Source organism: Borostomias antarcticus (assembly GCF_949987555.1).
Source record: "Borostomias antarcticus genome assembly, chromosome: 18".
Classification (NCBI taxonomy): Eukaryota; Metazoa; Chordata; class Actinopteri; order Stomiiformes; family Stomiidae; genus Borostomias; species Borostomias antarcticus.
In genome coordinates, this window is record NC_140251.1 from 10,432,429 (window position 1) to 10,460,133 (window position 27,705).

Sequence of the window (27,705 nt, forward strand, 5' to 3'; positions counted from 1 at the left end):
TATACATGAATGCTTTGAAAAACTAAGTGTGACCAGTTCTCAGGTTCCTTATCTTTTATATGTCATTCTGGCTCATGATCCACACCCTGCAACTCTGCAGCCTATCCACTTGCTTTAAGAATACAATGTCTTAAGAATTTAAGACACTAGGCTACCAAAAATAAAACTAACAAAAAAGACTACTAACGCCTACGTATTAATTCATCCACAATTTTAGACTTTAAAAGTGGCATAAGCATCAGCTCCACAGATGTATTTTGCGCAGCAATTCCTCAAAAATGTCACCTTTTTAATGGTTAGTGGTCTTGAACGTAGCCCGTTTCTCGCAGACTGTTTCGCACCCTTCTCTCGACCCGCCCACCCTCTACTGAGCAGGCTTGGTCAGGTGCTCGCTGAACCCACAACGACGACGGAAACTTTCCTCTTGAAAAATCGACAGGATTTTATTTCAGACAGACAGACCCCGGGACCATGTTCAGACGAATACTTCAGATGGTAAGGTTCCTGAAACAAATATTGTCAAGTCTGATTATGAAATAAGGTGGGTTTCCTTGTGTTGCTCAGGCCTGTCTGGGTCAGGCCGACACAATCAGAAACGGGGGTTCTGGTGGTTGAACATGAACAGTTGGTTTAATGCGTCTCAGTGAAGTGATAACATCGCGTTAAGAATTTGTTTCCTAAGCCACTGTTTTCAGAGCTACTGTATATGTGTGTCATTCGTTGCTAATGTTACTAGCCTAGCTGATTCATGGCTATCTAGCTACAGGCTAACGTACTGTAGCTAGCGTTTCTAGCTAGACATGGAGTAGGCTGTCAAACACGTTTTGGTATCAGCGGACAGACGGTTTTTGAGAGGGGGTACGGAGTTAACATCCAATTGCAGACGTTGCGACTGCTTAAACCTGCTTCTGATTATGAGGGGTGGACTCTGGACACGAACTGTAAATGGGATTGATTTGAACATTTTGCCATTATTGATACTCCGACATTCCGACAGAGACATGGAGTCGAACTCCACCCCCGCCTCTGTCATAGGCAAGGACGGGCGTTTAAAACGTGTGCTCCCTGGAATGAAAACATTGGGTTTACTAATGTGGCTTACACTATATTCATGCTTTCATCGGTCATAAACACGTTCGCTCAAAACATAGATGATACAAGTGCTGATATCCTACCTTTATTTTGTAATGTAGTTCTCTTTCTCCAGCAAATAGACTGTGCCCAAATGGTGACAGCCCTAAATTTAAATATTTTTTGCAGTTATATATCCTACTTTAGTGACATTTCGTGAGCCATATAGAACTGTTTGCTCTGTGGCTCAGTTAGCTATAAAAATAAAGACAAATAGTCCAATGACCTAGCTGTCCCTCAAAGCCAATTGAGAATAACATTGTCAATGAGAGCGCAAATCTAGGGCAGTGTAGTATTGTTAGATGGGTGATTTTCCCCTTCTGCTGTGGGTGTCAATAAAGTTGTAACTCAGCAGGGTCAAAGTGTGATCGAGTATGAACGTTTTTAGCTCTCTTCTAAGGGGTGTTCACAGTCACATCTCTCTCCATGTGCGCATGTCCTGAGGTGACACTAGGCCAAACCCAGCCATGCAGCCAAACCCATCTCTCTCTCCCCCCCCCCTCTCTCTCTCTCTCTCCCCCCCTCCCCCTCTCTCCCCCCCCCCCTCTCTCTCTCTCTCTCTCCCCCCCCCCTCTCTCTCTCTCTCTCTCTCTCCCCCCCTCTCTCTATCTCTCTCTCCCCCCCCTCTCTCTCTCTCTCCCTCCCCCTCTCCCTCTCTCTCTCCCTCCCTCTCCCTCTCTTTCTCTTTCTCTTTCTCTTTCTCTTTCTCTTTCTCTCTCTCTCTCTCTCTCTCTCTCTCTCTCTCTCCCTTCCCCCCCCCCCTCTCTCTCTCTCTCTCCCTTCCCCCCCTCTCTCTCTCTTTCTCTCTTTCTCTCTCTCTCTCCCTCCCCCCCTCTCTCTCTCTCTCTCTTTCTCTCTCTCTCTCTCTCTCTCTCTCTCTCTCTCTCTCTCTCTCTCTCACACACACACACACACACACACACTGAGCTCCTCAGTGATTCACTACCTATAACAGGACATGATGGCCACTGGTCCATAACTGGCCAAATGTCAGGTTGAGGAAACCTAATTCTAGCATTCAAATTCCCAAAGCTACTAGAGCAGGCCAGCAGGACCACTTATATATATCTCTTCCTGTGCTGTTGTCCTGTCGTCAATCACTGATCCCCTCCCTCCTTCAGACCCCTGGGAAAGGAGGCTCCCAGCCATCAGAGTCAGACCAGCCCAGTGCAGACCTCAACAATGACCAGACCTCTGAGGTAGGCTACCTCGTCTCATGTGCGAAGAGCAAAGATTCGCACACTGATTTCTCCCGGTCCACTTTATTGAGAATATCGCAACGTTTCGACCCATTAGGTCTTCATCAGGCAACTTCAAAGCTTCAAATGACAGGTAGCAGGTATATATAGGCTGATAACCTGTGACATCACATCTGACATCATGTGCCAGTCAATTAGGCTAAAAGGTGCAGTTAGAGGCTGCACATATATAAACGCATAATAATGACATTATGAATAGCCTATATACATCCATCTAGATACAGATACAAAAAACAGATACAAGCAAGATAATAGGGACTTATCACAGTGCAATGTATAGGCCTACAACAATGTAGGCTACAGCGTTTGGAGAGTGAACGCACCAAACCTCGTCTCATGACCAGCCCTAGCTAAAGCGTTTATTATCTTCTCATCAACGTCAAAGTCCAGTTGGCTCAAGTTCAGACCATTACCTGCAATTCTGACTGAACCATAGATAAATAGATAGATTGATACATAGGAAGATACTAAATAGATGCTTAGCAGTAGGGCCAGCACTATGCTGTAGAGACTAAGTGTGTGTGTGTGTGTGTGTGTGTGTGTGTGTGTGTGTGTGTGTGTGTGTGTGTGTGTGTGTGTGTACGTGCGCAGGGCTTCATCTGTCCTCAGTGCATGAAAGCTCACAACTCAGCAGAGGAGCTGTTTGAGCACTACGATTTGTACCACGAGGCAGGAGTCATGCCATCTCACCTGGGCCCTGGCCGGTAAGACCCCCCCCCACTTCCTGCCTGCTTGGAGATCCACACCTCATGCAGTCTTATACTCTCCAGACCTCACACAACCCTGGACCTCCAGACCTCACACAACCCTGGACCCCCAGACCTCACACAACCCTGGACCCCCAGACCTCACACAACCCTGGACCTCCAGACCTCACACAACCCTGGACCCCCAGACCTCACACAACCCTGGACCCCCAGACCTCACACAACCCTGGACCTCCAGACCTCACACAACCCTGGACCCCCAGACCTCACACAACCCTGGACCTCCAGACCTCACACAACCCTGGACCTCCAGACCTCACACAACCCTGGACCTCCAGACCTCACACAACCCTGGACCTCCAGACCTCACACAACCCTGGACCTCCAGACCTCACACAACCCTGGACCTCCAGACCTCACACAACCTTGTACCCTGCAGACTGGATCCATCTACACAACATCACCCCTCTTCTAACACACTATTACCACTCGTTCATTACCAATCAAGTTGATTTGTCTTTTAGTTGTTGGCGGTCATACTTTGCAGCTCCTCCTTGTCATTATCAGGGCAGTTGTTCACTAGTCCATGTATGCTACAGTATATTGTAACATTAACACTATGCTCCACCCAGGGAGGACCTGATGTTGCTCAGACAGGAGCTCCAAGACCTGCAGGCTTCACTCAAGGTACCGTGATGAATGCATCATTCAAGATCTACAGGTCATGGTTATCTAATGGGTACTAACTGTATGTCTGGGTGTCTCTGTGCTTGTCTGCCCGTCTGTCGGTCGGTCCGTCTATCCTGTCTGTGTGTTTGTCCATCTGTCAGGAGGAGCGCTGGTTCTCTGGTGAGCTGAAGAAGGAACTGGACAAAGTTCAAGGACAACTGAAGCAAGTAATTCCTTTTAGATGCTTAATATCTGAAGACCGCCTCCGTGAATCCGGATTCTCACTTGTCATGCCTCTTACTGCGGGAAAACCTCAGGATGTGAACGTGCTGAATAAAGACTAATAATGAATAATGACAATGTTTCAAAAACACACTGAAACACGTGAGGCTGTTGAACGAGGCGCAGGCCTGCCTGTTTATCCCCTGGGCGGGGCAGCTATAGTGACACGGTAGTATGGAGACTGCAGTACATACTGAGACTGTAGTACATATTGAGACTAGTACATATTGAGACTAGTACATATTGAGACTAGTACATATTGAGACTGTAGTACATATTGAGACTAGTACATATTGAGACTAGTACATATTGAGACTGTAGTACATATTGAGACTAGTACATATTGAGAATGTAGTACATATTGAGACTAGTACATATTGAGAATGTAGTACATATTGAGACTGTAGTACATATTGAGAATGTAGTACATATTGAGACTAGTACATATTGAGAATGTAGTACATATCGAGACGGTAGTACATATTGAGAATGTAGTAAATATTGATGCTAGGTTCCATTTGGGAAGTGGTGAGGTGGAAAATATGGAGAACGACGTCACCCATGAGCTAACCGCGGTACAGTAGACAACAACAACAGCTCAGAACAAAGATGGACGTTGGCTAGCTTTGTTTGCCAAACCAGTGGATAACAACGCACTACGCTGTATTTTGCGCATAGAAAAGACGTGGCAAACATGTCCTCAGATAACAGTTGGGGAATACTGTGTGTACAACTGATTTAATGAGACACAAATAAGACAGAAGTGGTAATAAAACAGTATTACTAAAGTTCCACTTAGTTACACAGGGAGCTGCCATCTGGTTTACGACTTCCAGATCTGACTGGTGGTAGGGCCAAGGGGTACGAGTTCACGAGCCGAGAAAACGTTGTGAGGGGCGTTCCAGTTAAAACTGCGAGCAGTAACTCATGAATCACGACTTTACGAGCCAAATTGAACGCAGCATGAGACTAGTACATATCGAGACTGTAGTACTTATCAACTATGGTGAGACTGTATCAGTGTTCCTGTGTTTTCTCTGGCTCCACAGACCGACGGCCAGGTGGTCCCGGAGGATGCGGGTGAGTGAGATCAGGTCATTTTAACGGCTTCCTGTTCTTTGATGGAAGACTTCAGTCACTAAAGATACCCCCCCCCACAGCCCTGACGATGAAGCTGAACGAGGCGGAGACTGAGAAGTTCAACATCAAGCAGATGAAAGACCTGTTTGAGCAGAAGGCTGCCCAGCTGGCCACAGAGATAGTTGGTCAGTATGGTGGGGCATTTCTGGGAGGGGGTCCGCGCTGACTATACTGTGCGGGTTGTGTGACTGGGGGCGGGGCTATTGAATTGAATTGAAACCTTTATTCAGGGAAGACAACTGAGAGAAAGCTGGCTTTTTCAATGCCACCCTGATTACAATAAAAACACATACAAAATAGGAACATGATATGACAAAACATCAAATCAAGTACAAAGTCATAAGATCCAGAATAAAAACAAAGACTACAAGAAACGTCCAGTCCACATGGAGCACCACTTCTAGTATAGCCTTGAACCTCTCCAGAGAGACAAGTTGGTCCAGCTTTAGGAAGCCCTGCACTGTTCCACCTCTCAGGTCCATAAATACTAAAGGCAGACTTTGCTGCGTTGGTGTTACACAGAGGTACGTGCAGCCTTATACGAGATTGTGACCTAGTCTGGTGTTCCATGTCTCTAAAACTCAAAAGTGAGGACAAGTTTAATGGCAGCTTGCCAGACAGTGCTTTAAAAATAAATAAAAGAATGTTGTTCTCTTCGTGTGGCAAGGGACGGCCATCCAACTTTACTATACAGAACACAGTGATGGCTGAGTAACCCATCAACAGTGATAACACAGCACTATGAGCTGTGTGTTGAACTATAGTGTGTTGTGTGACTGGGGGAAGGGGGGGGATGCGCTGAACTGTACTGAAACCGCTATGGAAAGTCATTTTCTGTCAACAACTGGGATCAGTCTACAGTATATCCAGAAACACCTCTTAGTCTTGCACCAGAGCTAGGGTGTATTTCCCACCAACTGCCGTTCGCAGGTTTTCCATTCAACATTGTATAGAAATGTATGATTTGAATGTTGGGTTTATATGAAACAAGCAGCACTAGATGTGATGCTTAGTTTGGAGCTGATGTGGTATTGACCACTAGGGTGTGGTGATGACCTCCCCAGATATCAAGTCTCGCTACGATGAAGAGAAGAGTCTACGGGAGGCTGCTGACCAGAGACTGGCCACCCTGACCCAAGACCTGCAGAGAGAGAAGCAAGACAATGAGAGGCTCCGGACAGAACTGGTAAAACACACATTTGAATACTTTATTTGATTCCACAAATTATTATCCACGGGGCAGCTGTATAGCTCAGGAGGTAGAGCGGGTTGTCCAATGTAGGTCGGCAGTTCGAATCCCGGCTCCTCCTGACGACATGTCGAAATGTCCTTGGGCAAGACACTGAACCCCAAATTGCTCCCAATGAGCAGGCTAGCATCTCGCATGGCAGCTGCCGCCATTGGTGTTTGGATAAAAGCGCTATACAAGTGCAGTCCATTTACCGATATTATTATTACAACAGCAGGGAATCCAGTATAATAGGGATAGGCAATTCAAGAGCACCTAACACATACACACACATGACCATACTGTGCTGCTGACCTTTTGTAGTTCTCGGTGGACTTGCTGAAGATGACCATGTACCATTTTACCATTTATGACCTCATGGAAGCTGTGATGATCAGAAACTTTTATCTGGCTTCTCAGTTTTCTACAGTCGCGTTCCTAGCCAACCAAACATACTAGTAGTGGTCGGTCATTGGTCAACAAAGCCCACTGTGAGTGAAGCAGACCGTGATGTAATGTCACCATAACCGTGACATCCCTCCTGGCCGGAGGGAGAATAGACATGCTCCTTCTAGAGAGTCCCTTCTCCACTGTTGTCATGGAAACCTCAAGTTGAACCTCAAGCTCCTTTTTTCCCAGGAAGCTATAGCGCTCTGGATTGTAGTGGTTGCCTTAGCCACATGATTGACTGTGTGCTTTCTTGTTGGCGGTGTTTTTTTTCCCTGCTGACGCTGGTTTAAACTGGTTTCACTGGCATGCTGGCTCTGTCAGTGGAGAGAGGTGAGAAACATCACTAGAGGCGTCTGTCACTAGAGTGTCACTAGAGGCGTCTGTCACTAGAGGCGTCTGTCACAAGAGGCGTCTGTTACTAGAGGCGTCTGTCACTAGAGTGTCACTAGAGGCGTCTGTCACTAGAGTGTTACTAGAGGCGTCTGTTACTAGAGGCGTCTGTCACTAGAGGCGTCTGTCACTAGAGGCGTCTGTCACTAGAGGCGTCTGTTACTAGAGGCGTCTGTCACTAGAGGCGTCTGTCACTAGAGGCGTCTGTCACTAGAGGCGTCTGTCACTAGAGTGTCACTAGAGGCATCTGTCTTTTCACCACAATCTAGGCCTTGTCCTCCCTACAATATTAACACTCCCTAAATCAATCCTCTCTCCCCCTCTCTCCTCCTGTCCTAAACTAGGATAGCCCCCTAACCTCTCCTCCCTGCACCCTAACCTGCTGTCTCTGCTGCCCCCTAGCTGCAGCGTCCGGGAGTGGAGGACGTGGACGTTCTGAAGAGGGAGCTGGTGAAGGTGCAGACTCTGATGGACAACATGACCAGGGAGAGGGAGGAGGAGTCAGAGCGCCTTAAGAGCCACTACGAGGAGCTCAAAGCCAGCTACACCACCTCCGAGGTGAGGAGAGGAGAGGAGGGGTAGAAGAGAGGAGGGAGGGGAGAGGAGGGGGGGAAGGAATCGAATCTCTGGTGTCCTGTAATGTCATGTTTCGTCTTCACAAATGGGCCGCCAGCTCCTGATCTGGTGTAAGGTCTGGGAGTGCCTCTAATCTATCTGGTGTCCTCTCTGTCTGCTACAGCCAGAGCTCCTCCCTCTTACCATAGTTACCATAGTAAACATGCTTGTAATCACGACACTCCAAGGACACACACACACACACACACACACACCCTCATGGTAAGTGTTGCTGGTTAATGATATCATGAAGGTATAAAGACGTGTTGTTCTATTGCAGGCACATCCCGGTGTGCTTGTAGCCAGGGAGGGGTCAGGAGAGATAGGAGCACTCCTGTTTGTCCAACCTTTGCTCCCTGCAGCCTTCACTGTGGTTAAATCCGACCACACATTCCATCCTCCCTAACCCTAGCTGGAGAGTTCACAATAAGAATGGCGAGAGATAAACAGCTGTGTGATCGTTTTAAACTATCTTTATTTTGCTCTTAACTATCTTGCCTTAATTCCCCATTCTCCTGTCGTGAAATGACTGCTTCTTCATAATTCAGTTTTATTTCCTGCATTATTAGGGTTAGGGTGTATATGGCTTTAGGAGAGAGGGAGGGGAGAGAGTATTTATTGTATGTAGCAGCTCACTCCTTCACTATGTCAATCCTCCAACCAATCTCTGTCTCCTATTCCACCACACTGAGATTAGGGTTAGGGTACTAGCAGGGCTGAAAATTAACACCCGCCACCCACCAATGGCGACTAAATTTCAGAGGCTATCCGCCACGCTGGCGGGTAAATGTTTGTACCAATAGAGTCATGTAATAAATTATGCGTGCGATGTCGTCACATCCATGCAATAGACTGGCGTTCTGTTTGTTGTGTGTTGCACTTAAATACTACTACTCGCGCACAGAAAATCATTCCCATTTTACCTCAGAGGACGCGCGCTAGTACAGTCAACACCTACAGTAGATGTGTACCATCCTGTCTCTGGGCTTCCATAGCATACCAAGTCACTGTTTCTCAGAAGGGATGTCTTTGATCGCTTGTCATGTAGCTTATAAGCTCTGAAGACGGTACTGGTTCCTCCTTGACTGACTTCACTGGTCATCCAGCTCAGGTTTAACTTTACATGATGACAGGCTGTGAATATGTTACAGTACATGTATTTTGTTCATAAACACATAAAGACCATGAGGTTAAGGCTTGGATCATTTATATCTCATATTTGTGTAGGGTTAGGTAGTTATGGATAATTCTACACTGTGGAAGTGAATGGAAATTAATAAGTTTCTAGGCATCGAATTAAACTAATTTATTTGAAATTTTACTTTGGCCTCTTCCTTAAGCATGTATTCAACATAATACTCTTATCTGAATGAAAAGTACTGAAACAGATGTATAATGTGACAAAAAAGGCAATTGATTATTTTGGCCGGTAAAAAATATACTTGGCCGGTGGATTTTTTCATCTACCAGTCCCCTTGGCAGGTGAGCCAAAAAGTACATTTTCAGCCCTGGGTACTAGGCAAGGCAAGGCAAGTTTATTTGTCTGCACATGTTGTGGTCAACCGTGTCGTACCAATCTGTCTGTCTCCTCTACCTCCACGCTGAAACATGCTGAATATGAATACCTATTAGCTCAGGCTGTGGTGTTTAATCACACAATAGCTCTCAGATATAATGAGCAACTGCCTCTCTCTTACAGTGAGTAGTGAGTAGTAGTGAACAGATGGGGACACTTCTATTCTCATATTCCTGTAACTGTAGTTCCTGCTGCACTACTCTACCCATAACCCCCTGGCAACAGCCTTTAAGTACATCGCCATGGAGACCCATGTAACATCCCCTTCCCGGTGAGGAGCTGGGCTGAGTGTTCCAGTAATAGCCAGAGATGTCATACATTCACGTCATACATTCTATGCAGAACTACTGCTACACTCTAACTAGCCTGGTGACTTGAGTTCTAGAGGTATTGATCAGAGTTCTAGAGGTATTGATCAGAGTTCTAGAGGTATTGATCAGAGTTCTAGAGGTATTGATCAGAGTTTTGGAGGTATTGATCAGAGTTTTGGAGGTATTGATCAGAGTTCTAGAGGTATTGATCAGAGTTCTAGAGGTATTGATCAGAGTTCTAGAGGTATTGATCAGAGTTTTGGAGGTATTGATCAGAGTTTTGGAGGTATTGATCAGAGTTTTGGAGGTATTGATCAGAGTTTTGGAGGTATTGATCAGAGTTTAGGAGGTAGAGGTCTTCTCTGGTCTAAAATGTGGACCCAAAACCGAGATGGACCCGAGACATTCGTTCTGAGATCCGACTAGATCTGATCATTTTTAAAAATATGTATACCGGACCTGATTTTGTCCCGAGATATTAGAGACCGAACCCGAGAGCAGGAGTAGGACAGAGACCCAAGTCAGATCGGTTATTTTACGGATCCAACAGGCAGTAGCAAGTAGCAGTAGCATTTATCACTCGCTTAGGCTGTCACGGCTGTTTGGCTTGCATGCTGTTGCATCACAGTTGGATGGAATGGCGATTTATCCTCTCAATCTCGACAGGATCAATCGCTGTTTTGTCAGACTGTGATGTGGCAGCATGGAAATGAAACGTCCGTAAATAAATAAGGCTACACAAAGCTGCCGCTAGGTTTGACCTCTTTATATTAATTTTCTTTCATCTTATTTTTCCACGTCAGTCAGAGACAAGATACTGGTGGTTAGGGCTGTATATCATCTTGGATTTCGCGATACGATACGCATCACGATACACAGGTCACGATTCGATACGTATCACGATACAGAGACGATACAATACGATACGATACGATACGTATTGCGATACACACATCATTTACTGAAAGATTTTAAGTGTTCAAGACTGAAAACTGAATGGCTCAAATGCACTATATAGAGAACTCAAACTCAATGACTGGACAGAGAGCTAGCTAATAAATATTTTACATTTGATATCCATGCTTTTTAAACTGTCAACATTGTAGTATTTATGGTTTTTCAAAATTATTTATATGTATGCTTTTTTAACTTAATATTGTAGAATATGCTTTTTAAACTGGATTTAAAAATTAAAAAAAAAAAAAGAATAATAAAAAAAGAAAAGAAAAAAGAATTACAGCGCCCGGCTGTATCGATACTCCGGGCTGAAAGATCGATACAGTATCGCGAGACTACGTACCGCGATGCATCGTTGTATCGATACAATCCTACAGCCCTACTGGTGGTGGCTGCCATATTTACGTGTCTCCGCTCGCGTCGCGTCCGCGGTCTCACTCAATTCGCGTCATGAGTTTCTCTCTGGTATTACGCATAATGATAAACAGACCCGGGTAATAGAATCGGATCCACCCGAACCCAATTGACCATAATAAAAGCGTGGAAATGTGGACCTGGAACCGTACGGGTCTCGGGTCGGGTTCGGGTCCTCTTGGATTTACCCGACCCGTGAAGACCTCTATTTGGAGGTATTGATCAGAGTTCTAGAGGTATTAATCAGAGTTCTAGAGGTATTGATCAGAGTTCTAGAGGTATTAATCAGAGTTCTAGAGGTATTAATCAGAGTTCTAGAGGTATTGATCAGAGTTCTAGAGGTATTAATCAGAGTTCTAGAGGTATTGATCAGAGTTTTGGAGGTATTGGTCAGATCATCCCAACAGCACGTTGCTGAGACAGACCACGCTGCTCTGTAGCTCTGTCTGCTCTGTAGCTCTGTCTGCTCTGTAGCTCTGTCTGCTCTGTCTGTCAGTACATACAGTATATACATGTCCTGTCCTTGTCTCTCTCCCTTCTCTCCTCATCCATCTCTCTCTCTCTCTTTTAACTCTGGCTCTTGAAGATTCGTAAACTGGAGGTAAAACACAGTTTGTTTGTCGTTTCCAGATTTGGTTTCATCCTTCAGTTTGAATTTAAGTTTCATCACGTCCTGTGTCTTTTGTGTGTGTGTGTGTGCGTGTGTGTGCGTGCGTGTGTGTGCGTGTGTGTGCGTGTGTGTGTGTGTGTGTGTGTGCGCGTGTGGAGGCTGTATGCATGTGATATCCTGCTTGACTATTTATTTTTGCTGCCAGTGTACTGGGATGTGTTGTGTGCCTGTCAGTTCTGTCAGTTCTGTCAGTTCTGTATGTCACCATCATGACATGATTTTATTGTTGTGTGTGTACTAGCCAGGGTTTCTCATGTGTGTGTGTGTGTGTGTGTCTGTGTGCGTGTGTGTGTGTGTGCGTGTGTGTGATGTTTCCAGACCACCATCTCCCAGCTGAAGGCTGAACTGGAGAAGGGGCCCCAAGAGGCAGCCGTCTACACCCAGCAGATCCACCAGCTCCAGAGTTCTATGAATAACCTGCAGCAACAGAGCCAGGTACACACACACACACACACACACACACATGCACACACACATATAAACATAAACACACTCTGTTTAGAAATGTGCTCACAAGAAACATGTAGCCTTAATTCTTAAATGCTTAAACTAGTTTCTAAATTAGAATCACTGCAGGGAAAAGTTTTCCAGACGTGTCAACAAAGTTGACAATCAAGTTTCCCAGAAAAGTAGTGTTTACACAGCCCAATTCTGTCTTATACGGTAAATGCAATACACCCCTTAATTAACTGTTTGCCAATGTAACCACAGTATGTAAATCCCATCACTGAACAGTCTGTGAAGATGTGAACACTCAATCAACCTTCAAACCCAAATACATTTTGTTGTGTCTGCTATGTTTGGTCAATGTTAGCAATCAGCTTCCCAGCCATCCTGGCGCCTTTTGTCTGGTGCCATTGTTAGTACAATGACAGAAATGTTGGTACAAAATTATATCAATCACAGAGCAGGTTAAAATTCACATACAAAACACACACTCACACACACCACAAGCTCCCACACACAAACAAATGCTTAACCACAGATTCTGTAATGAATTGAGGGTTTTACAGTTGGATGAGAAAGTATGCTCCAAGCACTAACATGCCTTTCGCCAGCCGCCCAGGTCTACTGGGGACACTGCCATTCTAACAACCATACCCACTGCCCTTTGCTAAACATGACAGCCTATTTACTTTGAACGCTCTCCCTGGACATGTCACACAGCCCTGGGAGATCTGATCTGACACGTTGACAAAGCCCATGAAGGAGGTCTGTAATTAAACCAGCAAGGGGCATCTCTGCCCTGCCAACGCTGTCACTGAGGGTGACAGGGGTGCTGGGGGGCACAGACAGAGGTGCTGGGGGGCACAGACAGGAATTAAACCCCCCATTTGCCCCTCCCAGAATGTCAGGAAAGTGGGTCCTGCTGCCAATACTTCTGTCCAAGTAGTTGCCTGGAATAGAGAGCAGGGGTTTAGGCCTGGATTACACTAATGTGTATTTTCATGGCTACGTTTTCAAACATGCCCGAAAACACTTTAAAGAGCATATCAAACAGGTGATTTACGAGTTTGATGGATGAAAGACTTAAAATCTATTTATAATTCCCTGAATAAGTTCCCTGAATAAGGACTACAATTGTGTCAATTTGGTTTAATTTGATGGTATTTACATCCAAATCAGATGAACGGTGTAGGAATTAGAAACAATTTTATACGTGGTCAATGTCCAAATATTTATGCAATATTTATTGGAACATTTAGACTGCCTGTCTGAATGGGATTAGTATTGCCCGACAACGTCAGTAATGTATTTTTTACCATAGCACCCAGTGACTATAACGGCCAATCTGGATTGAATAAGAATTTCCCTTATTACTCCGGCAAATTATTGAGGGGTGTGTCTGTTTGGGTGTTTGGTTGTTTCATCACACTCCATCCCGCCTACCAGGAAGAAAAAAAACACAACACTTGCGAGACCTTCTGATCGATTGATTGTAGGCTTACTTATTATTATTATTATTATTATTATTGGTCTTCATGAGGGGAAGGCAGAAGTTGATAAGGGAGATGCAAGGGACTCTGTAAAGTTTGTGATTGAGCCTTTTTTCGATGCTGAACTTAACTGTAGGCTACAGCCTACAGGAGTCCCAATTGTAAAAAAAAAAAAAAATGCTTGCAAATCTGGTTCTATCCTCCCAAAAATATATTATAGATTATATTAATAAAAGGTCTTGTTTGATACTTAACCTAAGATCTTGCTCTTGTGACTTATATGCACTCTCACTCAAACAGATCATTTTCACTGCTCAATTTTGAGTTCGCAAATATGCGCGAGTTGTGCACTGATATACCCGGCCATTTGACAGCAGTGTTCATTCAATAATTAGAGATCTGATTTCTGAATATTATTCAAGATTTTTTTCCCTCCAAAAAGAAACATCTCAGTTTGTAGGCCTATTAGCTATCCTAAATCATGTTTGCCCATATCTGCAGTGAGGAGGGTGGAACGGGTTTTTAAAAAGTAGGCCTATTCATCTCGTGATGATTTTACAGAGTGACATGCGGGACATGGACACAGACACTCCTGTTATTCTTATTTCCTAATTGATATTAACTATAGTATCCACAAAAATGTATTGCCATAGCTCAAACTCATAAATCACTTGTTTGATTGTTATAATCTGAAGTCAACACAGCGTTACAGTGTAGACCTATTCCTATAGATTTTTTTTTAAACCCCGGATCTGCCCATTACACTAGAACACAGCGCTGGATTTCGAGCTTCAAAACGGAGCTCCGGCCGTATCCCAAGGCCTCCGGGGTCGAGGGCTGTTTTGGCTGGGGTTATGTAATTACTAGGAGCAAACGGTCTTTTTCGGCGAGGTCATGAGACACACTCATCTGCAGGCAGACAGGTGCACAGACAGTGGGTAGAGGGGAGGAGGTAGAGGGGAGGAGGTAGAGGAGGTAGAGAGGTAGAGGGGAGGAGGTAGAGGAGGATGGAGAGGTAGAGGAGGTAGAGAGGTAGAGGGGAGGAGGTAGAGGAGGATGGAGAGGTAGAGGAGGATGGAGAGGTAGAGGAGGTAGAGAGGTAGAGAGGAGGAGGTAGAGGAGGATGGAGAGGTAGAGGAGGATGGAGAGGTAGAGGGGAGGAGGTAGAGGAGGATGGAGAGGTAGAGGAGGTAGAGAGGTAGAGGGGAGGAGGTAGAGGAGGATGGAGAGGTAGAGGAGGATGGAGAGGTAGAGGAGGATGGAGAGGTAGAGGAGATGGAGAGGTAGAGGAGATGGAGAGGTAGAGGAGAATGGAGAGGTAGAGGAGGATGGAGAGGTAGAGGGGAGGAGGTAGAGGAGGATGGAGAGGTAGAGGAGGATGGAGAGGTAGAGGAGGATGGAGAGGTAGAGGAGGATGGAGAGGTAGAGGAGGATGGAGAGGTAGAGGAGATGGAGAGGTAGAGGAGGATGGAGAGGTAGAGGGGAGGAGGTAGAGGAGGATGGAGAGGTAGAGGAGGTAGAGAGGTAGAGGGGAGGAGGTAGAGGAGGATGGAGAGGTAGAGGAGGATGGAGAGGTAGAGGAGGATGGAGAGGTAGAGGAGGATGGAGAGGTAGAGGAGGATGGAGAGGTAGAGGAGGTAGAGAGGTAGAGGGGAGGAGGTAGAGGAGGATGGAGAGGTAGAGGAGGTAGAGAGGTAGAGGGGAGGAGGTAGAGGAGGATGGAGAGGTAGAGGAGGATGGAGAGGTAGAGGAGGATGGAGAGGTAGAGGAGATGGAGAGGTAGAGGAGGATGGAGAGGTAGAGGAGATGGAGAGAGAGAGACAGAGGAGAGATGGACAAAGGAGAGATGGACAGAGACAAGGGCAAGGGGAGCAGTAACAAGTTTGTTTCACACAACCATCTGGGAATGCTCTGTTGGAAACTGTAAAACGGCAGGCCAGGCACTTAAAAAAAGAAAAGGCAGGTGATTGGATGAACTTTCTGTCTATCACCGTCTATCATGGGCTTCTCGCTGTCGTCATATCTAAACCACGCCCGTATCTGCTAGCAGTTCCCAGGATGCTGATTGGCCCGACTGCATTCTGTTCGAGCCCAAACGGATCTCTATGGAGTTTTTCCAGACTGTTCTTTGGGGAGAAACGGAACGTCCTGTCTCTGTCTCTCCCTGTCTCTCTCTGTCTTTCTGTCTCTCCCTGTCTCTCTCTGTCCCTCTCTGTCTCTCCCTGTCTCTTGGTCTTTCTCTGTCTCTCTCTGTCTCTCCATGTCTCCCTATCTCTCTGTCCCTCTCTGTCTCCCTGTCCCTCCCTGCCTACACGGTCTACGAGGCTAGCGGGGGAGAGCAACAGACGGAGGGATAGACTGAAAGAAAGTGAGAGATAAACAAGGGCCATTTGCCACGTGTCTGAGGGGGTCAGTCTGGGATGACCACAGCGCGCCCCGTCATGCTCCCTAGTTAGCGGTCATCCAGTTATCAGCCTTGTGTCCTTCAACATCCCCCTGCTGCCACGGTAACACAACAAACACCCCGGGGCTCCAGCCCCCGTCGTGAAACCTGGTCTCGGCGCCGTGATCCCCGCCATGATTTGCGAGGCTGCTGCTGCCCCATCACCTGGCAGATCGCCCTCCTGAGGAAACCAGATCCTGGCGGACGCTTCCTTTGTTTACTATAGAGCTGTTAAGGGCTGCTGCTGTGGAGAGCCCACGCTGCCAAGTTTCACACGCTACATTTCCTTCATGAAGCCTCTGAACGCTGGACACCTCATCTGACCTCCTGCCCCTGTCTCTATCCTTTTCTCCCCCGTCTCTCTCTGTCTCTCTCTGTCTCTCCCTATCTCTCTCTATCTCTCCTGTCTCTCTCTGTCTCTCCCCGTCTCTCTGTGTGCTCTCCCTGTCTCTCTGTCTCTCCTGTCTCTCCTTCTCTCTCTCCTGTCTCTCCTTCTCTCTCTCTGTCTCTCCTGTCTCTCCCTGTCTCTCCTTATCTCTCCTTATCTCTCTGTCTCTCCTGTCTCTCTGTCTCTCCTTCTCTCTCTCTGTCTCTCCTGTCTCTCCCTGTCTCTCCTTATCTCTCTGTCTCTCCTGTCTTTCCCTGTCTCTCCCTGTCTCCCTATCTCTCCCTGTCTTTCCCTGTCTCTCCTTGTCTCCCTATCTCTCTGTCTCTCTCTGTCTCTCCTGTCTCTCCCTGTCTCCCTCTGTCTCTCCCCAGGCCCTGTCTGAGAAGCTGCTCCGCAGGGAGAAGGAGAGCCAGGAGCTGGAGGAGCGCGTCCAGGCCGAGCAGGCCACCAAGAAGGCCCTGCAGGCCAGCCGGCACCAGAGAGAGCTGGAGCTGCAGGAGCTGGGGGCCCGGGCGGCGGGGGCCGAGGCCTCCCTGCACAGGAGCCAGGCGGAGCTGGGGGAGAGGGGGGAGGAGACGGGCCGGCTGAGGGCGGAGCTGGCGGAGCTGGAGGGAAAACACGGCGAGCTGAAGGCCCAGAGGAAGCAGCTGCAGCAGCAGAAGGAGGAGAAGGAGAGCCTGGCCTTGCAGCAGCAGAGTGAGATCGGCCAGGTCAGACGCACGCGCACACACACACACACACACACACACACACACACACACACACACACACACACACACTACTATACCATTATACCTTTGATTTTTGTACATCAGATCTGGTCTGAATGGTCTAAATTAAAATTTTACCTGGGTATGATTTCATTTATTATGATGCTCTGTTCTCTGGAATAAGCCTCCTCCTCCTCCTCCTCCTCCTCCTCCTCCTCCTCCTCTCTGTGTCTCAGCTGCACGCCAAGCTGCTGGAGGCGGAGCGTCAGCTGGGCGAGGTGCAGGGCCGTCTGAAGGAGCAGAGACAGCTCTCTGGAGAGAAACTGAAGGAGCGCGAGCAGCAAGCAGCTGACCTGCAGCTCAAACTCTCCCGCTCAGAGGAACTGGTAGGGATACCAGAAAACATAGCTTAGGGCTTAGATAAGTGTGTTTGCGTGTGCGTGGATTTGTGTGTCTGTGTGTGTGCGCGCGCGTGTGTGTTTGCGTGTGCCTGGGTTTGTGTGTGTGTGCGCATGTGTCTTTGTGTGCTTGTGTGTGTGTGTGTGTTAGGGCTGGGTATCGATTCGAATTTCAAGAATCGATTCGATTCCGATTCACAAGGTTCAGAATCGATCATCACGATTCGATTCAATATCGATTCGGTTAGTGTTATTAAAACCTGTTTTTTTGAGCTGTAACCTTAATTACATGACTGCCAAGGTATGCAACACATCAATACTAGGGCTGGGTATCGATACTGATTTCCAAAAATTACTGAATGAATGAATCATTGAATTAATTAATGAACTATTCATTCCTTCATTTATTCATTCATTCATTAAATAAAAGATAGAATTTTGGATTCATGAATCGATTCTGAATCATTTGATTCAGAATCGATTCAGAATCGATTAATCGATTTTTTAAACCCAGCCCTAGTGTGTGTGTGTGTGTGTGTGTGTGTGTGTGTGTGTGTGTGTGTGTGTGTGTGTGTGTGTGTGTGTGTGTGTGTCTGAACGTGTGTCTGAACTCTGTCCTCCTCCAGTTGAAGGAGAACAGCAGTAAGACCTCAGACCTGCAGCACCAGCTGGAGAAGATCAAGCAGCAGCACCAGGAGCTGCAGACGGGCCAACAGAACACCACTGCCAAGCTGAGAGAAGCACAGGTACCCACACACACCCCACACACACCCCACACACACCCCACACACACTCCTCACACACACCACACACACCCCACACACCTCACACACACCCCACACACTCCACACACACCCCACACACCCCACACACCTCACACACCTCACACACACCTCACACACACTCCACACACACCTCTCACACACACCCCACACACCCCACACACCTCACACACACCCCACACACCTCACACACACCTCACACACTCCACACACACCCCACGCACCTCACACACACCCCACACACACCCCACACACCTCACACACACCCCACACACTCCACACACACCCCACGCACCTCACACACACCCCACACACTCCACACACACCCCACGCACCTCTCACACACCCCACACACTCCACACACTCCACACACACCCCACACACACACCACACACACCCCACGCACCTCACACACACCCCACACACTCCACACACTCCACACACACCCCACGCACCTCACACACCCCACACACTCCACACACTCCACACACACCCCACACACCCCACACACCCCACACACACCCCACACACCCCACACACCCCACACACACCACACACACCCCACACACCCCCCACACAGCCCCCACACACCCCACACACACCTCACACACACCTCACACACTCCACACACACCTCACACACCACACACACTCCTTACACACTCCACACACACCTCACACACTCCACACACACCCCACACACTCCACACACAACTCACACACTCCACACACACCTCAAACACTCCACACACACCTCACACACTCCACACACACCCCACACACTCCACACACTCCACACACTCCACACACTCCACACACACCTCACACTCCACACACACCTCACAAACTCCACACACACCTCACACACTCCACACACACCTCACATACACCTCACACACTCCACACACACCTCACACTCCACACACACCTCACAAACTCCACACACACCTCACACACTCCACACACACCTCACATACACCTCACACACTCCACACACACCTGTCATGCAACCCTAACCTGGCAGAACAGCAGCGGGAAGCTGAGAGCGGCTCAGGAACCCACAGATGTGGGCGCAGACGTGCTGGGAGGCCAGTATCCAGGAAGCCTCTGCTCAGGGAACGTGAACCTTTAACATGAGATGGTCCTCATGTCTCCCTTCCTGTGTGTGTGTGGTCAGAAGGACCTGGACATCTCTGAGACTCTGACACATCCTTATTTACGCATGTGTGTGTGTGTCTGTGTGTATGTGTGGTGTGAATGACCCGGACATCTCTGATGCTTCCTTATTCCTGTGTGTGTCTGTGTGTCTGTGTGTCTGTGTGTCTGTGTGTGTGTGTGTGTGTCAGAATGACCTGGAGCAGGTGTTGCGTCAGATCGGGGACAAGGACCAGCGGATCCAGAACCTGGAGGCGCTGCTGCAGAAGAGCAAAGACAGCGTGGTCCAGCTGGAGGCGGAGAGGGACGACCTGTGCGCCAAGATCCAGGCGGGGCAGGGGGAGACGGCCGTGCTGTCTCAGCTGAAGGAGAAGACCCACGTTCTGCAGGAGCAGGTACACACACACACACACACACACACACACACACTTTTTTTTGTATGACCAATTTTTAAAAATGATTTTCTTTTTCCATCAACACTCAACACAGAAGTATAGAAAAACAACATCACACAAGCATATCAACGCACCACACAACAACACAGCACAGCATCAACACAACACCAGCACAACGGTAATGCAGCAGCCACACACACACATACTCTCACATACACACACATTCAGTACACACACACACACACACACACTGTTACGAACCTCCCTGAATGCAATGTCTAGGGGTATTCGCCTTATTCACCTCAGGTCAGTCTGACGTAATTGGCTAGGATGCGTAAGTGCCCGTTGACTTCAATGTTAAAAGTTCACTATAAAAACACCACTTCAAGAACCAAAATAGTCAAAATAACAGGCTGAATACACTATCGGGGTTACAAACTCATCATTACCAGACTCTGATTGTTTTTCACTGCCGTTGTTTTCGCGTTTGGAAATACATGGAGGTGAATAAGCCATAGTTAGCTGTCAGCTGCATTCACTTCCATGTATTTCCAAACGAGAAAACAACGGCAGAGAGAGGTGACAGGCAACAAACAAAACCCACACGACAGGACTATCATCAAATAGTAAACTAAACAGGAACAGTCACAAACAGAATGGACATGGACACAGACAGAGTGGACTAACTAAAAAAAGTTTCTACCTAACACACAGCGGGAGCGGGGAGGTTTAAATACAGACGCACGCCCTTCTAATTGGTCAACAGTAGACAGGTCGTAGAACCAGATTGGTCGGCGAACAGAGCGGGAGCAGACGGGACCGACAATGAGCGACATGGCAACAAACGATGATTGGCAGGAGGGTTGGCCAATGCCTGGGGAGACGGAGGGAAAAAACACGACGCATACAAACACACAATATGTAGGCCTACAGACAACATGGAACGTAACACACACACACACTCACTCACCACTGTCACCCTATGAGGCCACACTGCGGTACAGATGATGGATGATGAGCTGTCCCCTCCTAGCTGTCACCATGACACCACCATGGTGTTGGAAGAGACAAGGACAACAAGCAGGCAGAAAACAGAAGACATGATGACGACCGTCAGCCCTCATGTGATCCAACAACCTCACCCTTCTGCTTTTGGGGTCTCAAGGTTGCACAGTTGACGGACAAGCTGAAGAACCAGTCAGAGAGCCACAAGCAGGCCAAGGACAACCTCCACAAGGCGGTCCAGGAGCAGAAGACGCTGCTGCGCTCGGCCCAGGACCGCTCGCTGGCGCTGGAGGCCAGCGTGGGCGAGCTGACCGCCCAGCTCGGCGAGAGCAGGGAGAAGGTGGCCCAGCTGGACACTCAGGTAGGCACGGAGGCCGTCTGCCAGGCTGCAGAAGGCAGCCAATGTTATGTTTAGTCGTTGTTGTGTAATGATACCAGTGTTGTGTTTAGTCGTTGTTGTGTAATGATAGTGCTGGTGTTGAATTATGTAGGCTGTGAATCACTGAGGAGACAAGGGGCATGGCTCTTCTCCATGGGTGGTTCCTGATCCCCGGCTGGGAGACTGACAGTGTGTCTGTTCTGTCCACTGGTGGATGTCACATAATCACTGTTTAGGTGATTCTGTTCTGTCCACTGGTGGATGTCACATAATCACTGTTTAGGTTTAGGGTTGTGGTGGTCATTTGAATGTCCTGTCTTTTAGGCTTTTGACGAACCCTCACTGATTACATAAACGCTTGTTTTTAGTTTTTAATTGAACAATAACGCGGTTGTTCGTGACCCCTGGCAGCTGAAGGCCAAGACGGAGATGCTGCTGTCGGCTGAAGCAGCCAAGGCTGCCCAGAGGGCCGACCTGCAGAACCACCTGGAGACCGCCCAGCATGCACTGCAGGACAAGCAGCAGGTGAGCTGTCGCTCTCTCTGGCCCAGGCTGAGATGACGTCATCACTGTGAGGCAGCAGGCATCTCAGTTTCAATTGAGAGACAACGTGGCCTGTGTTTTGTCAAGAGCTGTGTGAAACCTTGTTTCCCTTAAGTCTAGTTACACTTTGATTCCTCTCCTCCCCCCTCTCCTCTCTCCTCCCCTCCCCTCTCCTCTCCTCCCCCCTCTCCTCTCTCCTCCCCTCCCCTCTCCTCTCCTCCCCCCTCTCCTCTCTCCTCCCCTCCCCTCTCCTCTCCCCACTCCTGCCCCTCCCTCCAGGAGCTGAGTAAGAGCCAGGCGTTGCTGGAGGAACAGGGGAGGCGGCTACAGGAGAGGCAGGAACAGAGCGCCCAGCTGGAGGCCAGTCTCAAAGAGAGTAAAGACCAGCTACTGATCTCAGAGCAACGCATAGAACAGCTGGAGGCCCAGGCCAAGGTCAGTCTCTCTAACCCAGGCCAAGGTCAGTCTCTCTAACCCAGGCCAAGGTCAGTCTCTCTAACCCAGGCAAAGGTCAGTCTCAGTCTCCCTAACCCAGGCCAAGGTCAGTCTCAGTCTCTCTAACCCAGGCCAAGGTCAGTCTCTCTAACCAAGACCAAGGTCAGTCTCCCTAACCCAGACCAAGGTCAGTCTCCCTAACCCAGACCAAGGTCAGTCTCCCTAACCCAGACCAAGGTCAGTCTCTCTAACCCAGGCCAAGGTCAGCCTCTCTAACCCAGGCCAAGGTCAGTCTCTCTAACGAAGGGCCAAGGTCAGTCTCTCTAACCCAGGCCAAGGTCAGCCTCTCTAACCCAGGCCAAGGTCAGTCTCTCTAACCCAGGCCAAGGTCAGTCTCTCTAACCCAGGCCAAGGTCAGTCTCTCTAACCCTAACCCAGGCCTCAGGTCAGTCTCGGTGTCTGTGCTGTGTGGGGGTAGTAGCAGTTGGAGGAAGTTCTGTGAGCTTAGAGCTGAAGCAGTCAGTCTGGGATCACTAGGAAGGATAGTTCTGTATACATTATGTATTGTTCCCCATCACCTGAGTGTGCGTGCGTGTGTGTCCGTGTGTGTGCGTGTGTGTGCATGTGTGTGCGCGGTTGCGTGCGGTGTGTTTGTGTGTGTGCGTATGTGTGCGTGTTTGTGTGTGTGTGTGCGTGACAGAAAGCCGAAGCGCAGGTGGTTGACCTGCAGACGGGGCGAGACCAGGCCCAACAGGAAGTGCAGAAGCTCCAGAAGGAGGGGTCACAGGTCAAGGGGAAGGTGAAGGAGCTGGGCCGTCTGCTGGACACAGAGAAGGCAGGGTAAGACCCCCTGGTACTGATGGTGCTACTGCCGTTGACCATGTAACTGCTACTAAGCAATAGGGACAAGTAGGTTCATGTTTTGTAACGTCTTAAATGAAAACTTTAGGTTACTATCGTAACCCCGGTTCTTTGATTATATGAATGAGGCGAACGCAGTGTTACCGGACTCCAGACTCCACACCGACACTGAAATGGTTGGTCTTAGATGTTCTGTTGCTGGTTGGATGTTTAGTTGTCGGTAAGAACCTGATGACACTTGGTGGAAAGGTTAACCAGGACGTTGTTTGTGATGTATGTAATGTTGACAGTATGTCTCACTGGTGTTCCCCAGGGCTGCAGCCCTGCAGGAGGAGCTGAAGAGGAAGACAGCCTCTCTGGAAGAGACCCGACAGCAGCTGGAGCGCTGTGAGCAGGAGAAGGTCTCCCTGCAGGGCAGCCTGGACACGCTGGCCCAAGAGGGGCAGACCCGGCAGGCAGAGCTGGACAGGAAAGTCCAGGGCTTGACCATGGGCCTCCAGAAGGCCCAGCAGGAGAAGGAGGCGCAGGGGAAGGAACTGACGACGGTGAAGGACGGCCTGGCTGAGGCATCCAAGGCCCTGAAGGACAGCCTGAGCCAGCTGGACAAGGAGAGGAAGAGCAGCAAGGCAGCAGCAGAAGAGAAGGTGGGAGCAGGACTGGAACACTGCATATGGAAGTCTCCTATAGACAGATACACACACATATAGAAGTCTCCTATAGACAGATACACACACATATGGAAGTCTCCTATAGATTGATACACACACATATGGAAGTGTCCTATAGACAGATACACACAAATATGGAAGTGTCCTATAGATTGATACACACACACATAGAAGTCTCCTATAGACAGATACACACACATATGGAAGTCTCCTATAGATTGATACACACACATATAGAAGTCTCCTATAGATTGATACACACACATATGGAAGTCTCCTATAGACAGATACACACACATATGGAAGTGTCCTATAGACAGATTCACACACATATAGAAGTCTCATATAGACAGATACACACACATATGGAAGTCTCCTATAGACAGATACACACACATATGGAAGTGTCCTATAGACAGATACACACACATATAGAAGTCTCCTATAGACAGATACACACACATATGGAAGTGTCCTATAGACAGATACACACACATATAGAAGTCTCCTATAGACAGATACACACACATATAGAAGTGTCCTATAGACAGATACACACACATATAGAAGTCTCCTATAGACAGATACACACACATATGGAAGTCTCCTATAGACAGATACACACACATATAGAAGTGTCCTATAGACAGATACACACACATATAGAAGTCTCCTATAGACAGATACACACACATATGGAAGTCTCCTATAGACAGATACACACACACATAGAAGTCTCCTATAGACAGATACACACACATATGGAAGTGTCCTATAGACAGATACACACACATATGGAAGTCTCCTATAGACAGATACACACACATATGGAAGTCTCATATACTGTAGACAGATACACACACATATGGAAGTCTCCTATAGACAGATACACACACATATGGAAGTCTCATATACTGTAGACAGATACACACACATATGGAAGTCTCCTATAGACAGATACACACACATATAGAAGTCTCCTATAGACAGATACACACACACACAGCCGCTCAGCAGCAGCCAGTGCGCTGGTCGCTCAGGGAAACTCAGGTCACTCTCTCTTTAGTTTCCCAGCGCTGCAGTAGTTCAGCCTGTCTTTACAGCTCATTACTCAGCTAAGATTGCAATGGGATTTTTTTGGGTTTAGTGGAAGAGTAGGCTAGCCGGTATTGTTTCAGTAGGCTAAAATTAGAACATGTGATATTAGCCTATCAAAGGTAATATCTCATCTAAACATTTTATGAACAAGAAATAACGAAAGAAAAGCACAATGTGATGAACTTAAATAAATAAGTTACTTTATATGGACATTGATATATGGTCTATTCATGTCTAAACATATGTATTTCATGGCAATGTATTTCATGGCAATAAAACAATCCAGCATACAGTATATAGCCTATCCTGCATATATAGCCTATTCTGCATATATAGCCTATTCTGCATATATAGCCTATCCTGCATATATACATGTAGCCTATCCTGCATATATAGCCTATTCTGCCTATATAGCCTATCCTGCATATATGGCCTATCCTGCATATATAGCCTGCATATATAGCCTATTCTGCATATATAGCCTATTCTGCATATAGCCTATCCTGCATATATACATGTAGCCTATCCTGCATATATAGCCTATCCTGCATATATAGTCTATTCTGCATATATAGCCTATCCTGCATATATACATGTAGCCTATCCTGCATATATAGCCTATTCTGCCTATATAGCCTATCCTGCATATATAGCCTATCCTGCATATATAGCCTATCCTGCATATATAGCCTATTCTGCCTATATAGCCTATCCTGCATATATAGCCTATCCTGCATATATAGCCTATCCTGCATATATAACCTATTCTGCATATATAGCCTATCCTGCATATATAGCCTATTCTGCATATATAGCCTATTCTGCATATATAGCCTATCCTGCATATATAGCCTATTCTGCATATATAGCCTATTCTGCCCACTAAGGTTGTGTGAGGAAAACATACTGTACTTGTCTGGCTTCAAAGACAATCGAAGTGGGCTCGGCCTCTCTAGTACAGGATATTGATACGGGTGTCTCCTTCGGTCTTTCTAGGACAGGATATTGATGCTGGTGTCTCCTTCGGTCTTTCTAGGACAGGATATTGATGCGGGTATCTCCTCTGGTCTCTCTAGTAAAGGACATTGATGTTGGTGTCTCCTCTGGTCTCTCTAGTAAAGGACATTGATGCTGGTGTCTCCTCTGGTCTCTCTAGTACAGGATATTGATACGGGTGTCTCCTCTGGTCTCTCTAGTACAGGATATTGATACGGGTGTCTCCTCTGGTCTCTCTAGTAAAGGACATTGATGCTGGTGTCTCCTCTGGTCTCTCTAGTAAAGGACATTGATGCTGGTGTCTCCTCTGGTCTCTCTAGTAAAGGACATTGATGCTGGTGTCTCCTCTGGTCTCTAGTACAGGATATTGATACGGGTGTCTCCTCTGGTCTCTCTAGTACAGGATATTGATGCTGGTGTCTCCTCTGGTCTCTCCTCCCTCAGGACGAGGCTCATGACGAGGCCAGGCAGGAGCTGCTGAGGAGTGCTGAGGCCTCCAGTCAGGAGATGACTGGGGTCAAAGGGCAGCTGGAGAAGATACGAGAGGTAAACCCCGATGAATAATTCTCCAGTGATGTCAGAGGCCTAAAACACCCCTCCCTACCTGACGGTCGGGCGACAACAGTCTTTCTGGCTGATCCAACAATGTAGAATTTGGCGTTGTCCGCCTTCGGTCAAACTGAGCCAATAAATGTAATGTGAGTGTTTCTTCCATGTTAACCTGAACCAGTCATCCAGCAGGAGCTGTGTTGTGTGTTGTGTGTTGTGTGTTGTGTGTTGTGTGTGTGTGTGTGTGTGTGTGTGTGTGTGTGTGTGTGTGTGTGTGTGTGTGTGTGTGTGTGTGAGGCAGGTAGAGAAAGGGCTGAGGTCTCAGCTGGCAGCGCTCACAGAGCAGCAGACCAAGGCCCAGGAGGTCCTGAAGGAGAGGGAGAAGGGGGTGGCGCAGCTGCAGGCACAGCTGAAGACGGCACAGGGGTCCTTCACCCAGGAGAAGAAGAACCTGGAGAGCCAAGTGGCAGAGCTGCAAGGAGCCAACGCCAAGAAGGCATGCAGTTACTCACACGCACACACACACAGACACACACACACACACACGCATGCATGCACGCACGCACGCACGCACACACAGACACACACACACACACACACACACACACACACACACCTCTCCTCGCTTCGCCTGATGTTAACCTGTGTGTGTGTGCGTGCATCTGTGTGTGTGTGTGTGTGTGTGTGTGTGTGTGTGTGTGTGTGCATGTGTCTGTGTGTGTGTGCGCATGCGTGTGCCTGTGTGTGTTTTTGCGTGTGTGTGCCTGTGTCTGTGTGCGCTCGCGTGTGTGTGTGTGTGTTCCAGGCTGAGGAGCAGGCCAGGCTGGTGGAGCAGGTGTCTGCGCTGGGGCAGGAGCTGGCCTCTGAAAGGAGCAGGGCCGGAGAGCTCCAGGACAGTCTGGACCAGAGCCAGGCCAGCCTGGCCAAGCTGCAGTCAGACTGCTACGGAAAGGAGTCGGAGGTGTCCGCCCTGAGACACGACCTACAGGTGTGTGAGGAGGACGAAGACATGACTAGTAGATCAGGACCTATAGGTGTGTGTGAGGAGGACGAAGACATGACTAGTAGATCAGGACCTACAGGTGTGTGTGAGGAGGATGAAGACATGACTAGTAGACCAGGACCTACAGGTGTGTGAGGAGGACGAAGACATGACTAGTAGATC

General features: G+C 47.9%; 1 protein-coding gene across 1 annotated transcript in view; it reads left to right on the top strand.

Annotated features, from left to right (window-relative positions):
• The first annotated feature begins 367 nt into the window (after nucleotides 1-367).
• The window catches only part of eea1 (early endosome antigen 1), a 31,875-nt gene continuing 4,537 nt past the window's right edge, over nucleotides 368-27,705 (top strand). Inside the window, exons 1-22 of the mRNA XM_084453231.1 lie at nucleotides 368-495; nucleotides 2,253-2,330; nucleotides 2,982-3,094; nucleotides 3,730-3,784; nucleotides 3,928-3,993; nucleotides 5,098-5,128; nucleotides 5,209-5,313; nucleotides 6,253-6,374; nucleotides 7,659-7,814; nucleotides 12,118-12,234; nucleotides 16,939-17,277; nucleotides 17,514-17,663; nucleotides 18,302-18,421; nucleotides 19,803-20,006; nucleotides 21,172-21,372; nucleotides 21,802-21,915; nucleotides 22,213-22,368; nucleotides 23,069-23,208; nucleotides 23,543-23,873; nucleotides 26,436-26,537; nucleotides 26,842-27,036; nucleotides 27,346-27,528. Coding sequence (XP_084309357.1) covers nucleotides 472-495; nucleotides 2,253-2,330; nucleotides 2,982-3,094; nucleotides 3,730-3,784; nucleotides 3,928-3,993; nucleotides 5,098-5,128; nucleotides 5,209-5,313; nucleotides 6,253-6,374; nucleotides 7,659-7,814; nucleotides 12,118-12,234; nucleotides 16,939-17,277; nucleotides 17,514-17,663; nucleotides 18,302-18,421; nucleotides 19,803-20,006; nucleotides 21,172-21,372; nucleotides 21,802-21,915; nucleotides 22,213-22,368; nucleotides 23,069-23,208; nucleotides 23,543-23,873; nucleotides 26,436-26,537; nucleotides 26,842-27,036; nucleotides 27,346-27,528 — 3,102 coding nt within the window. The 5' untranslated portion in view covers nucleotides 368-471. The remainder of the gene's footprint in view (nucleotides 496-2,252; nucleotides 2,331-2,981; nucleotides 3,095-3,729; nucleotides 3,785-3,927; nucleotides 3,994-5,097; nucleotides 5,129-5,208; nucleotides 5,314-6,252; nucleotides 6,375-7,658; nucleotides 7,815-12,117; nucleotides 12,235-16,938; nucleotides 17,278-17,513; nucleotides 17,664-18,301; nucleotides 18,422-19,802; nucleotides 20,007-21,171; nucleotides 21,373-21,801; nucleotides 21,916-22,212; nucleotides 22,369-23,068; nucleotides 23,209-23,542; nucleotides 23,874-26,435; nucleotides 26,538-26,841; nucleotides 27,037-27,345; nucleotides 27,529-27,705) is intronic.